Below are 15,175 nucleotides of genomic sequence, written 5' to 3'. Positions count from 1 at the left end.
ACAACCGCAGCTATCCATGCAGCCTGCTATTAACAGTACATCACTCTGAGATGCTGTGTATTACAGGTTAAAGTAAGAGGAGCATGATGAAGCACCTCGGACACACCACAGTGTCAGTTTCACCCTTTTGCGCACGGATTTCTTTGTGCGCAAAGATAGATTTTTCTTTGGCGCAAAATGTGGATTTAACGCACATCCACAACAGGAGCTAAGCCGCCGTAAAAGCAACTAAATCCTAGAGTACGTAAGTGCCATACAAGGGTGAGTGAGCGCGAGGCCATGTGTCATCCCACGGGTGGCGTCACTTCTCTCCCAGCCACGCATCCAAACCCGTCTCCTCCCTGCACTCTTCTGCTGACATAACGAACAGCTAACAAATGACTCGACATTATTACTGTTTAAACATCTCCGTGCGTGTATCCAGATGGAGCCCCGCGCGCCCTGGTGTTAAATCCACATTTAATGAGGCTTCTAAATAAATCTGGCGCTGTGGCAGGCTCCGGCTCTGCTCTCTCGTTCGCCACATCGCAGGTTTCCGTGCGTTCCGGTGAGTATTAGCCCTGATTAAGTGCCTTAAAGAAAGGCTCTGACTCCCGACCAACTGCTCATCCTGCTCTTTAATCTCCCGGTTTATTGTTATCTGATTGCTGAGAGTGCGCTGAGGTGACGCGGCGCCGCCGCCGCCTGGAGTTGCCTGCGCGCAGCCACCAGCAGCCCCTGCCTTCACCGCGCGCACAACCACAAGGAGAGCGAGGAGATAATAAAGGAGAACTGGCATACTTGCGGTGGCTGATGTAGATAATGATTATACCGGTGATGATTACAGTCCTATAAGCCAGATTTTACAATGGAAGCGCAGCTTTTACGCACGCGCTCTCTCCCTTGGATAATTAGTAAAATAGCAGCTTTCTTCTTCCTGATGTGAGGAAGCGTTTTAATCTGACAGGAGGTCTGTTTATTTCCCTTGATGAATAATTAAATCAAAAGGAAAACAACAGGAAACTCGCGGGTAAACAATGTGTTTGGATTTTCAAGAGCTTCATGCATAAAATCACCTCATCCGCGATCCGCGGGGCTGACGGCAGCTCGCTCCTGCGCTCCGTGGAGCCGGGACAGATCACCGCTTCCGATCCGGTTAATATTTGATGAAGGTGAACAAGTTCTTTAGTTTTAAATGTGTAACAGATGGCCGGGCACGCGGCGGAATTAGCCTCGATTTAAAAGGAGTCAACATTCGCCCTATAATTTGGATTCAACACGCAAACATTAGTCCTAAATATGCACATAGAAACCTTTTCTTTAACGCTTTCTCTCCTATTAAGTGCTAAAATATCCAACAGACCATCATTTAGATCCAACACAACGGCTTCATCGCGTCTTTATATTATCAATACGAAACACATGCAGGACAAGGAGCTGCTAGAAAGCGTGTACAATAAATGTAATGTACAGAGTGTGCGGTGTGTAGACTGAATCTATTCTCCTGTGGTTCAAACTGTTTGATTTCGCGTGTTTTGGTTCATGCAAACCACGCGTGCGTCAAAAATCAAAAAGTAGTAGCCCAAACTCACCCTCTTCTCCTCTCGCTCTTAACGCCAGATGACACAGAGCCATTAAAAATCCAATCAATGATGACACAAAATCCATCTTGGATGACGCAGAAACTCGCGGAGAGCTTTTAAGTTTCGGATGTTTCTGATGTTTCCACCTCGAAGGATAAAAATCTGTTCCTCCAAAAAAAAAAAGAAAAGAATCCACACCCCTTCAGGAGCACAAACCGCTGGCAGCACTTCAGTTATAATCCTGCGGCGCTTATTAAACCATCGGCGGAGGAAAGTACGTGCCAACTACATGTCATTCAAGTGATTCAGATGTTTTCAGTGCAGATCTTTGCCTTTTAAGTCTGTCCACTCAGCGGAACAAAAGCGCATCCAAAAACACAGCGAACAGACAAACTCCTTGATGAGTACAGCGTGCGCTCCGCAGCTGGGAGGCTTCAGGCGGTTTCTGCGCTCCGGAGAGTCCGGGCAGCGGCTCCAGGGCGCGTCAAGTTCCGACTCAGAGGCTCCCAGTCCCCCGTCACTCCCTCTCTGCGTCTCCGCGTATTATGCGCACGAGGGTCGCTTCTCCCGTGGAGGTTTAGCCCAAAGTATCTGCTCTGAAAGCCTCAGTCCGAGAGCTGAAGCTGCTTTTCAGTGAAAGTCACAGAATGATGAATGAGACAAAGTCCTGCTTCCCAAAAAAGCTCGTGCATGTCCTGCCACCTCCTTCTGCACCGCTACTCCTCTCCTGTGTCTCCCTCTCTCTGGTAGCGGCTCCGTACAGCCTGCGCTCCGCTCCCACACCAGCGTGTGTCCCTGTGTGTCCGCGTCCGGGAGGTGTGTGTGGAGTGTGTGTGTGAGTGATGCGCTTTTGAGCTGAGCAGCTATCGCGTTACAGTCACGGCGCCTCGGCTCCGCCCCCTCCCGTCGGTCTCTGATTATAGGGAGGGCTCTCTCTCTCTCTCTCTCTCTCCCTCTCTCTCCCTCTCTCTCTCGCTTTCTCCCCGCTTCTCTCTCACACACATTCAGCTGCATCCCCCCTCCACGAGACACCACAGATATGAACTCCACAGATAAGGCAGAGATAAGACATATTGTGATGGTAAACCAGGCAGCAGAACTTCTCCTCGGGCTCTTTTCAAGGGAGAGAAAATCCCAGAAAGAGTGAGACAGGGAGGAGTGTGCGGCTGCATGTGCCACCACCCCCCTCCCCAGGCAGTCACACGCGCACAAGGCCGCCTTTCCCCACAAACACACATCAAACAGCAAAGCCAATGTCAAAGCCCTCACCCCAACAGAGAGGGAGAGCCCACCTCGGCCCTGCCCAGTCTCAGCCCTACAATCAACAGCCTAAATACAGAGCGCGAGGCCGTGTAATGACACAGTGCCGAGCCCAAAATAATCTGCTGAGAAAGGCCTCTGCAGCGTCCAGCACATGTGCCCTGCCTGTGGCTTGTGTTACCGTGTAATGTAATGGACTGGCTGCATAATGAGGGGCAGTACGCAGCCTCGCTGGCATCTTTATTTGGAGCAGCTAGGTGCATTCCTAAAGGTAGCGGGAACTTTTGGGGGGAATGTAACAAAGTGTACAAAGTGTACACCTCCCACACACAATAGGTGTCAGAGTCTCGCGTACATTTTTATGTTCCACAACGTCAGAACTGCTAGCTTAAAAGGCCAGCAAATTAAGCTAACATTTTATATCTCTTATTTTGTAGGAGCTGGAGCAGGAAGTAGAATCAACAAGGAGGCTCTGTTTGTGTTTATCAGCATAAACAATAGTTAGGATAAAGAGGTCCTGCTCTCAGGGCGTCTTTCCTTTCTAACCAACACAGACGACGACGAGACAGCTGAGTCACAGCCGTATGATCTGCTTCCTGTTTTAGGGATGTCTGACGGGACGCTGGGGGACGGGGAGCAGCTCGTACTTCCTCTCGGCCTTCACACACTCATCATGCTGCATTTTTTCAGCTGCTTCAACAAGTTAGTCGTGTTGCTTTGCGGCGCAGACGCAGGTTTCATGACCTCTTTGTATATTATTTTTCTTCTAAACATCCCTCGCCCTAAACCTGAAACACCTCCACACGACTGATGACGAGCCGTTTCAGGGAGCCGGTGTTTAAGTTTAACAAATGACTCGCTCTCTTCCTGTTTAAGCGTAATAGCAACTGAGCGTCAGTAGTCTGTGCTGTGTCAATTTATCATCACTTTGTCCTTCTGTCACTCATTTTGCACTCATTTACACTGAAAATAGTTGAACTCTTAAAGGAGCAGTTCTCCCCTGGAAAAAGCCGCTGTCAGTCAAAGCTGGTGTTCTCTGTAATCGATAGAAGCAATAATATTTGAAATTGGCGCCATAGCTGTGGAGAAAGTTGTACAAACAGCTTGTGGTTTCGCCCATTCTACATTCCTACAACACCCAGCATGCATTGCGCCCCTCCCTCCCTCTGAAAGGAACGGCCCAGCGAGAGACGCTGGAGTGAAATACTACCGTTTCTACATTTCAAACCTGACGATTGTGAACGAGACATGACATCGGAGGCGGGCGTCCTAGATTGACGAAGTGCATGACAGCATGACAGGACTGAGGTTGAAAATTGGTGCACTGGCCCTTTAAATAAGACTGTCAGCATATTCTGTTCCTCTTGCTGACCGACAGCTGCAGGGAATTAATAATCACATCGGCTGGTTCGACACAGCGAAACATCACAGCTTCTAAAGAAGCTTTTCTTTGTTCCTCTCTTGTATACTATAAATGACTTGCTGTTCAATGTCACACTCTGTAATCATGTGCTGAAAAGAGCTGAAATATATCCGCTCTGTAATTCACACTTTGTTTCTCACCAGGAACTTATTCATTCCTACGACAGCCTACATGTTTCACAAACAACACTTCAAAGACGTAACAGGTGTAACAGTAAGACCAGAGGCGTTCACGAGGACGGCTACGTATTCTCTTCCCGTTTTCAACAGCTGCTGTAACCACGACAACCACAGACGCAGTCGGCACAAGTCACCAGCTAACATGGTCACTCGTCGAACCGAAACATGGTCACTCATTGAACCGAGAAACTGCCGCTGTTAGGTAGGCGCTCATCACGTGACAGACCAGCTCCCCCAAAAGTGAAGCCCAAACCTCTCCATCGCCCCCTGGTGGAGCGGCTTGGTTCGATATGCAGCAGAGTTTTCTACGGGCGGAGCATTTTAAACGTCAATATCGCCATCAGTCATGTTTATTAAATCGTGAGAAAACAAAATCATGATCAGGATTAATACTCGATTAATTGTGCAGCCCTACTTGTACTTATATAAACACACATTAAAGAAACAGCACGGCTCTCCTTGGATTCTGCCACTTAAGTGGTAAACAAAGTCACCAACAGACCCCGGTGCCCTTGACAGAAGGTGGTATGACAGGTCTGGGTGTCACTGCGTGTCTGTCTGACTGTCTGTCATCTCAGTCAACTGTCACCCCCGCTGCTCTGCGCCCCCCCAGGTTGACTAGATGCCATCGACTTGCAGCTTTCTTACAGTCAGTCATCTTTAAGCCCGCCTCTAGCTGGAGGGCGCGGCGGCTGTCAGGCGGCGCCGTGATTGGCTAATCGGAGCCTGTGGGTCCATGCTGGCATTAACCAGTCTGCCATGTGCTGCTCAGGAGAGTTGTGTGATATACACGTGTGTGTGCGGATAAATAAACTCTTTTTGATTAGCAGAGGGTCACTTAACCCCCGCTCTGACCCCACAGATCAAGCGATAAAGCGAGGGAGAGTAAAAAACCTTCAAGCAGCACTGGGTCACTTTCTGTTCCGCTCCCCCCTCCCCGTCCCCAGGGGTCATTTGATACTCCTCTCCCCCATTTGTCAACATCTCGGCCCCCACCGTCAGCCTTCAACCCCCCAAAATATTGGGTCAACGCATGGCTAATGGAGGGCAGCGGTCCACAGGAGAACCTGAGAAAGAGAGGGGGAATGTGGTGGGTGGGTACGTGTTTGTGTTTATCCCACGGGGGGATACGTACATGCACTGTAGCCGTCTTATATGTGCCGTTCTTGGCTGTCATTTATTGGCAGTGGAGTTTTTTGGCAGCACACTACATGCTGCTCTGCACCTCTCAGAGACCAGCTGTCAGTCAAAGTACGGGTCGAACTCTGACGTCTGTTTTCTTGGACTTCCTGCTGATGAAACCGGAGTTTCTGTGTTCCTGTGATTTCATGTAATAGGGCACTTTCCTGGATCATGGTGGCTGGACTCAAGGATGCTGCTTTCTCTCTTCACTAAGAATTGCTTGCTGGGTGCATGCGCTGAAAACAGTTCTGCTGCTCGGCCAGTAATACTTTAATGTGCTGTACAGGAAGGTGCTTTATGGGCTGTAAGAAAGCACCGGTAGGGGTGCAACGAATGGTCGTCTTTGTCGACAGAAATCGGTAACAAATGGCGCCAGTTTAGCTCAGCGGTTAAATCGGCGACCATACACAGAGGCTACAGTCCTCGATGTGGCGGCCCCCGGTTCAGCTCCCAACCCTCAGTCCTTTGCCACGTGTCATCCACACTCTCACTTCCCACTATCCACCGTCCTCTCTATAAAATAAAGGCATCGGGAAAGCAAAACTAGTAATATTTAATATATTGATGTGCGAGGAGGATTTTGAGTTTGTGTTGTTATTGCTGGGTGGGGCTTTGTCATTTATTGTGGGTGTGCATTGTATGTGTTCATTCATTGTGAGGTTTGATTCAAACAAAACTAACTGACTGACTTATCTTACATGCCAGGAGAGAAACCTGGCTGGCACTCCTAACAAAATAAAACAGAGGCACCAAAAGTCAAACTGTCTCGTCTGCGATGTGCGAGCATTTAAAGAGAAGGCACGATGGAGTTGTGTTCTTGATTTAGTTTTTATATCAGCACTTTGTCAGTCGTTGGTTTTATGTACAAAAATTTGATTTTTTATTTCTTTTCTATCAGTCTGAGACAAATCAGCAGCAAAGTTTATTAAAATAAACTCATTTATTGTTTTTATTGTTAGTTAGCACCTGCGGAAAAGAACCGCCAACTACATTTAAAGCAGAGAGATAAATAAGAGACATTAAGTCCTTGTGCAATTCTGAAGTAATCGTTTGAATAATCGATGACTAGTTGACTCTGAAAATAGTCGGTAGTTGTAGCTCTAACCACAAGTGGCCACTAGAAGCCCGAACACTTTGAGAGCTGTGACATCACCATGCTGCTCCGACACTTTTTAAAAATGTCCTCTGTGCTCTGCAAAGTTTCTTAAATTGACGTGAGTGTAACTGAAGAAAATCTTTAAATAAATAATATTAGTTAATATTAAAGTTATAATCTTGAAGATCTCAGTTTCGTTCCTTTTGGCGGCACATATGGCGATAAACTGTAATTGCAGGAGCACACTTCCCAGATATCCACACAGTGCTGCATGTGTGACGTCCACGGTTGGCTCCAGTTGTAACTCTTGATTTTCCTTTTCAGACTGTTTGCTTCATCTGAGCGTCGAGTTTGTTTCTTTTTCTTTGGATTTTCACTTCTTGTTGAAGTTGTATCTGTAGTCATCCATCTTTTCTTTGTTTGTTCAGCCATAGTAGATTACTGTTTACACGCAACACTTGCAGACCAACCACTGCTGGCTGATGGAAAAAGCTTCACTAACTGAGCGCAGCTTGGGATTCCTTCCACAAATGTTTAACCTGCTGCTCCTGAGAGTTTTTGTGCTTCAGGCGAAAATAAAAGTTAGTAACACTGAACAAAAACTGTCTTTAAGTCCTTAATATTCAATCTAGAATAAATCTAATGGCAAGCTCACTTGTTAGCATAAGCTACCTAGTTAATAAGCTAACTCACTTACCCTGCAGTAAGCAGGTGCTAAACCAAAAGGATTAAATGTTAATGACTTAAAGCAGTGGTGGTTTTGTCGAGCTCTACTGCAACAATTTGTAAAATAATTGTGAAGCACAGAGGAGTTTTAAAGGGCTGTGGATGTTTGATCATATGCTGCGTATGACTAAGGTGAAGCTGTCTCAGTGTCCGAGGCCCAGCAGTGAAATCAAACACTTCACCTGCAGCATGTAAACTCCTGTTTCCTCGTGTGTTCTCCCCAGCTCTCACCGGCTGTACTCCCTCTGTCTGCACAAAAATACAGCCGACAAATGGCTGCCGTACTGTCTTTCTCCCCACCTCAGCACACCTGCGCTGTGCTCACTCATGGGCGGCGGAGGGGAACACAACAGGGTCTTTCTCCCCCGCTTTGTGTGTGTGTGAGAGAGAGAAGGAGAGACAGAGAGGGGGAGATAGATACCAACCGCTGCCTCCCTTATCACAACCTGCCCCGCAGACTGACAGCATGACTGATAACTCTCCCTCTCTTTCTCCCCCGTCTCTGTCACACACCTCTTTCACTCTCTCAACACCTCTCCTCCCCCTTTCTCTCTCTCCCTCTCTCTCCCATCTGTGGGTTCAAGGAGGAAGCTGTGTGAGAGTCTGGTCGTGGTTCTGAGAGGCGGAGTGATCCCGGTCGAGGCCTTCAGCTTTCTTCTCTTCATCACCGACAGACACGGCTTTAGATCTAACGGTGGGGGAGATAAGCTCGAGATAGCCTTGACATGACCCCATCAGCATCTTGAGTGAGTGTGTGTGTGTGTGGGAGGGGCTGAGGGCAACGTAAGCACATCAAGAGTGGGGGGTCATGGAGGGAGTTTTGCGAACACCTTTGATATTCATCGGAGTGACACCTCTGCTTTCAATATCAAACGCTTTGCAGGGATGATAAGAACTAATACACAAACATGCCTACATGAAGCGGCTGGAAAATAAAGCCAGAATAGTGCCTGAGTGGCAAAACATGCAGTTCCTCAGGTGGCCACTCGAGGCTGGCTACATAAGCGAGTCGATCCCCATAGAGGAGATGCTCCACATACAGGGGCTACAGTCCTTGACGTAGCGGCCACAGGTACGATGTAATCGCATGAGTCCACATCAGTATTTTAAACCGACACAAGGTTCTTCAGTGTTTTTCTTCTGCATCACGTCGTCTTTGGCTCGTGTCGTCGGCCAGCTGAGCAGCTCGAGTCAACGCAGCAAAGTTTTAGAAAAATGCTGCTGTTGCAACAGCAGAGTCCGACTCAGTTCAGAGGTTAAAAGTGTTTGGTTGAGCAGTAAGCTCTTTCACAGACACATTATTGGTTCCCTCTTTCTTGTGGCTGGCTGGTAGAGGGCGAAGCTTATCAATTAACCCGGTTCCTCAGGTGTATTAAGTTTGCTGGCCGACAGCGTCCAGGGATGAGTTTGGCGCTGAACCGTCATGATGATGGAGACCCGACACCAGGGGCTCGACAACGACAAGGACGACAACAAACGTCTACTGGCGCCATCTGGGCTGGCCGCTCGTTGGGAAATCGCGGTTTGAGCTAGCCACTGTTGCTGACCGGAGGCAAGCCCCACCATGTTTGTCCTCTTAATACACTCATGAAGCCATGAGGTCGTCTGCCTGCTTCCTTTGAAATACCACTGAATAAGTGCACAAAGTTTGTCAAAATAAAATGAACTTTTTGGAGGAAAATTAATTGTTTAGATAATCGACTAATCGGTAAAACAGTCGATAGATTGGCAGCCCTATTCGACTCCCGGCCTCGACCCTTTGCTGCACGTCATGCCCCTCTCTCCTGTCTCCCTTCAGCTGTCCTATAAATAAAACGTCTGTGCTCAAGCCTGTCCAGTAAGGAAGCTAGCCTGTGTTAGCACGTATTAGTAAGTGTCTGTGTCTGCGCTGCGCAGGGATATACTCGCAGTAGCCCGTTCATTGGAGTCAGCACTGTTGCTGCCTTTTTTCCTCTGCAGAGAAGAAAATAAATAGTATCTCATAGTGTGGGGAATAGCAGCTAATTCACATAATAGCTAATGAACTAGCCATGGGACAAGCTGTACAGCTTTGCTAACTTATTGTTGCTCGCTCCTCTGAAGAGCCTCCCTCTCTTCTGGCTCCAATGCAACCACCACAATGCTGACCTCGAGGCTTCACAGAGGGAGTCAACAAACCGACGGGTGACGTCATGCTGGCTACATCTATTATCAAGCCTGTGACCAACGCACAGGTTGGAGGCATTCAAAGAGGAGCTCTGCGTCTTTAATCTTCAGAACGTCCTGTTTGTTGTTTTTTTTATCTTCACGTTCCTTTGCTGCTGCAGTGACCCAGTTTCCCCTCGGGATCATTAAAATTTCATCTGATCTTTATCTTATAAGCACATCTGCACACACACACACACACACACACACACTCGTCTTCCATGCTGTGTTATTCCCAAACACTCCCACACCAGCTCGTCCTGTTGGAAGGATCTCCCCCTCTTTCTCCAGGAGGTGCAGATCTCTCACGTCTTGTGCTATTTCGAAGACTGACTGCCACTGTCGGATTCCTGGATGGGCCACCCAGGCGATGGGCATGCCCTGGCCAGGGTAGTAATTACACACACACAATTCAACCCACTGTACTGCACACACTCATCTCGCCTCTGCTGTGCTGGCTGGTGGGTTGAATCGCATGGAAACATCTGGTGTCTGTCTGCTGCTCTCCTACCACTCCTCCTCCTCCTCCTCCTCTCTGCTTCTGTATGTGCTACCTTCAATCCCAAAAACAGCTCAATCATCAAAACGCTCTCAGCTGCAGTGAGAAACAGCACGCACACCAGACAGACGGAGAGGAAATGCAGTGTTTTCATTTAAAGGAGACACCCTGAAACATCCGCGCTCCCTCTCTCTCTCTCTCCCTCTGCAGGATTTTAACCCTCCAACAGACTTAATGTGACATTTTGTGCAGCTTGTGATCTGCTCGGGCGAGAGAGATGACAAAACACCGACTGGAGTCTGGAGTCATAATCGTGATGACTAGTTTGAGTGCAGGATGATTCACGTGCAGTACGCGGCTGAGCCTAATGGGGGCAGGCAACTGCATCCAGCACAGGCTGCAGGCACCCTCCAGGAACATGCTGTTAACATACACAAACTTCATGTTAGATTACGCATGCATTTAAACGCTCACCATGCAGCCAATCTGCACGTCACAGCCACCGAGACAGATCTGATTTAATCTAAAAGGAGGCCCGTTTATTAATCATTCAGTAAATAAGTCACAGTGGATGATCAGCACGTGCCAAATGCCCCATTTTGATGAATACTAATTTATTAACCTGCTTCAGATATGAGCCTGCATGCAACATGGCTGCGCTCCCGTGTACCCAGCCCATAGCTGTTGTCAGCTCGCTTGGAAAATGTTGTTTGCTCACTTTAATTGCAAAGATGCCGGCTCTATTCCCCGGCCACCTCTTGTTTATGATACAGCATCATTATCCGGCGCTGCAGAGGAGAGAAGAGAGAGAATGCATCCCCTCTGCCTGCTCCACCAGGATCTATTTTACTTCTGCTCGCTCGCTTTCATCTCTTTCCACTGGCCTGCTGTGCGTCTTTATAGTCACATCAAAGTGACCTTCGCCACCCTGGTCCCTCCAACCCCCCCCCCCCCCACCTATCCTTTTAGAACAGAGGGGGGGGGGGTTTACAACACATTTTCCAGACAGCAAGACAATACCGGACATGTTGAGCACTTTCCAATGAACAATGGACGTGCGAGTGAATAAAAACGTCACTCCTGGCGCTGCAGCTGATCTGTTTGCGCCTCGGTTCTGCGGCTGCTTTTGGGATCAGAAAACAATCAAAGAAATCTACTTCTGCTCATTTATTCGGCCTCTTTTTGTGCACGACTTCCTGTTTGCCGTCGTTCAAAAAACCCCGCGTCATCGCGGCAGGAGCGAGCGCCGTCTTAGCAGGCAATAACACAAAAGACAAGAGGCCATTCTCCACGCCTTGTTTACTCTGCGGGGCCTTCAGCGCGCGGCCTCTGAAGGAACGATCAGCGTTTGACAAACCGGGGGGAGAAGACACCGGAGGACAAGTGCATGCTAATGAGAGAGAGTTTTTATGTTGGGGGGGGATGAAAGCGCTGCACGGCTCGGAGCTACTTCTGCTAAAACAATGTGAGGCAGAAAGAGAAGAATAGCGTCTTTATCTTGTGAAGTCAGGCACTTAAACATTATGTATGCATGCTGTAACAGTGACTAAAGACATACTGTAATATTACATCACCCAAGGGTTCCTGTGACTTTACACTTACACTGTTCATACACTAAATAAGGAACTTAAAAGGGTTAAAGGGTATTTTCTATTTTCAGTTTTGGCAGAAACAAAAAATGCACTCGTCTGTTTCTCATGACTTTGTAGTTTCCCCATCGATCCTGTGACGCTGCTCCCCATCCTATTAAAGGTGTAAAGTAAATAATAATGTAGGGGCAATTTTCAGTCGTGAATAAAAGGGTAATTTCCGCATTTTTTGGCGCTAGGATTTATTGATTAATAGGTACTAAAATTTGGGAACTTGCCCAGAGGATTGACTCAGCGTGCAGCCGCAAAACAGGCTTAAATGGCTCCTTGGGAGCAAAAGCACTCGATCAAACTACATCCACCTAAAGTAGTTATTTATATCTGACAAAAACCCGCCCCTGGAAAAAGCCACCATCAGTCAAAGCTGGTGTTCTCTGTAATCGACAGAAATTGGCGCCATAGCTGTAGAGAAAGTTGTACAAACAGCTCGTGGTTTCGCCCATCCTACAACATCGCATTTTGTTCCTAGCATCATGGCATTAGCTCCCCATCATAGCATGATAGGACTGAGGCTGACAATAGGCGAACTGGCCGTTCAAGTGTCTAACATCCTTACCAAAAAAGAAAGAAAGAAAGAGACGTTTACATCGAAGAGAAAGATGCTTTGTTCATCCGGTAACAGCCGTTACATTGCTCTCTCCAAAGCCACCAGACTCCATTTACAACAGCAATTTTACTCCATACAACACAGAAGTTGCTTCTTTAATCGTGCCGTGATGGAAGTTTTTTCTGTGTTATTGCTTGTTACATAAATATTCTGTTGAATCCAAACTAACCATTCAAAACACAGAGTAACATAAGGTGCTTCTCGACCAAAAGTACCAGGAACTTTAAGTTCTAGTTCAATTGTGCTTTATCGCATTGCAAATGGATTCTCGAAGCGTGACGATAACAGTGAGCTTGCTGCTTCAGTCTTTTAAACATGGCCAGTGGTATAAAACGCTGACGAGTACTCGACCAATCAGAAACGATCAGCACAGCAGGTCCCGCCCTGAAAGTTTCTGGATCTTTGGAAAGTACTAGCCCCTGAGCAGGGACTTTTCAGGGGGTTAATAAATTACCTCGCTACTAAATTTGGACCCTGGTTCTCAGTATTGAAACGTTCCTCAAAAGGTTCTTAGTTCCTGCTGTCGAAAAGCACCTAAAATTCAACAACAAACTAACCAAACGAAGCAGAAGCAGACCAGCAACTACTGTGATCCCTGAGGTGAAATTACTGTTTTTGTTAATGGAGTCTGGTGGCCGTCAAGGGAGCAATGCAACGGCTGGTTTTGGTTTGAATAAAGCATCTTTTTGTAGGGATCCTTCCTGTAATGTTGTCAGACACTTAGGAAAACAATCAGAGCCTTTTAAGTTGCAGCAATTACAGCCTGTCTTGCGGCTGTCGGTTGAAGCAATCTACTGGAGCATTTGTAAAAGTCTTACTTATTGGTCGTTTATACCCTAAAATATGTCAAATCAGGGCCCAGGCCTCATCTGTTTATGCACATAAAATGATATATATAATTTCTCCTCTGACGTGTCAGCGTAGCAGAATGTTGGGATGGGAAGAAGAGGAAGTAATAAATAAAATGTTTAATTTTAGACATTATTTATGTGCTTCTGCAGAAAAAAAACAGGCCACTGAGTCATTCCCATAAAGACAGGGACAGAAATAGGGAGACAGATGGGTTGAGGAAGTTAAAGATGTAAAGAGTGACAGAAGAGATTTGCCGTGCATCTGCTGTGGGAGGAGGAGGAGGATGGAGGAAGAGGAAGCATAAAGAAGGGCACACAAAAGAGGAAGAGTCCCATTAACAGAAAGAGGCAGAGAGAGCGGCGGAGGAGGGCACTTAGGATAAGATGGCCGACAATTTAAAAAAGCGAGGATCTTTGAGAAAGGCGGCTCCCTTAATGTGGTTTAACCCGGGTGCATTCACATTACCATGGTAATCTTATCAATATCCTGCATGTGTGTGTGTGTGTGTGAGATCGCGTGCATGTTGGAGGCAGCTAAGCACTCGGGCCCCATTAGTAAAACCTAATTGACTTACAGCCTTCTGACCACAAAGGTAACATCTGTGTCAGTCATGTAAGTGAATGCCCCGAGTCACCTCACACACACAAAGACACACACACATACACAGCTTTAAATGACATTTGCCTCATTGTGCCACTGATTGACCTTGATATGCACCAGTGGGTGCAATATGGACCGTATGTTTGTCTCCTTGAGATGACATGGAGTGGGAAAAGGAAGACGCACTAGGATTTGGAGAAAAACAGCATTTAGGAGCTTTGACACGTACAGATCCCTCCTTTGTTCCCCTGAAGTAGGTTTGAATATTACTGAACTATTAAATTTTGTATATTTGGTCATTTTAGTAACATAAGGTCACCCATACACTTTCAAAGTCGTCATACTGATCACATAACAGGACTGCTTTATAACTAATGATGCAGATTGTTGTTAAAACTGTCTGCCAACATTACAGGAAAGATACCTACACAAAAAGATCTTTTTGTTAGGGAGTAAGATGCCCAGAAATAGCGCTTAAATCGCTCTCTCCAAAGCTACCAGACTCCATTCACAAAAACAGTAATTTTACCTTGCAGAACACAGTAGTTACCTGTTAATCGCTGCCTTGACCGGTTAGTTAGGTTGTATTGTTGTGTGAAATTTGGTGTTTTTAATGGTTTCCTTAGACTGAATACAACACTATAGCAAAAATAAACCAACCAGTCGATGCAGAAGTTGCCCTGAAACTCCTGTGTTCTGCAAAGTAAAATAACTATTTTTTCCAATGGAGTATGGTGGCTTTGAAAAGAGCAATTTAGCAGCTGTTTCTGGTTAGAAATAAAGCATTGCACTCTTTGACAACATTACAGAAAGGATACCTACAGAGATAGCTCTTCTCATTAAAGAGGAAGGTGCCTTTTCGAAACCGGAAACAGCTGTTACATTGATCTTTTCAAAGCCACCAGACTCCATGGCCCAACATTTTACCGCACAGAACACAGTAGTTGCTGGTGTATCGCTGCCTTGACTGGTGAAGTTAGTTTGTATTGTTGTGTGACATTTGGTGTTATAAAGGGTTTCCTTGAGACCGAATACAACACTACAGCAAAAATAAACAAACCAGTCAATGCAGAAGTAGACAAGAAACTCCTCTGTTCTGCAAAGTAAAATTACTGTTTTTGTCAATGGAGTCTGGTGGCTTTGAAGTGAACAATGCAACAGCTGTTTCTGGATTTATCAGAACCTGAGATAATTGCCAAGTAGGTTTACACATACAAGGAATTTGTTTTGGTGTTTTGGTGCAGAACAATTATAACAGAACTAGAATAAAGATAAGTAAAAGACTTAAACAGAACAAGTTAAAAAAAAATAGGCAATAAAAAAAACATTACATTAGAGAATAACCTTGTTGTTATG

At 46.5% G+C, this 15,175-nt stretch overlaps 1 protein-coding gene across 2 annotated transcripts in view; it reads right to left on the bottom strand.

Moving 5' to 3' along the window:
• The window catches only part of nrp2a (neuropilin 2a), an 84,761-nt gene extending 82,399 nt beyond the window's left edge, over positions 1-2,362 (bottom strand). For both annotated transcript variants that reach the window (XM_069675025.1, XM_069675026.1), the window contains exon 1: positions 1,572-2,362. In XM_069675025.1, the coding sequence (XP_069531126.1) occupies positions 1,572-1,647 (76 nt within the window). In that variant the 5' untranslated portion in view covers positions 1,648-2,362. The remainder of the gene's footprint in view (positions 1-1,571) is intronic.
• Between the last annotated feature and the right edge of the window lie 12,813 nt (positions 2,363-15,175).

Source organism: Semicossyphus pulcher, unplaced genomic scaffold (genome assembly GCF_022749685.1).
Source record: "Semicossyphus pulcher isolate SPU_LCO1_2020_fin unplaced genomic scaffold, fSemPul1.0.p SCAF_24, whole genome shotgun sequence".
In the NCBI taxonomy this organism is placed as follows: domain Eukaryota; kingdom Metazoa; phylum Chordata; class Actinopteri; order Labriformes; family Labridae; genus Semicossyphus; species Semicossyphus pulcher.
The sequence above is the reverse complement of the archived record's forward strand: the minus strand, read 5'-3'. Positions and strand labels throughout refer to the sequence as shown.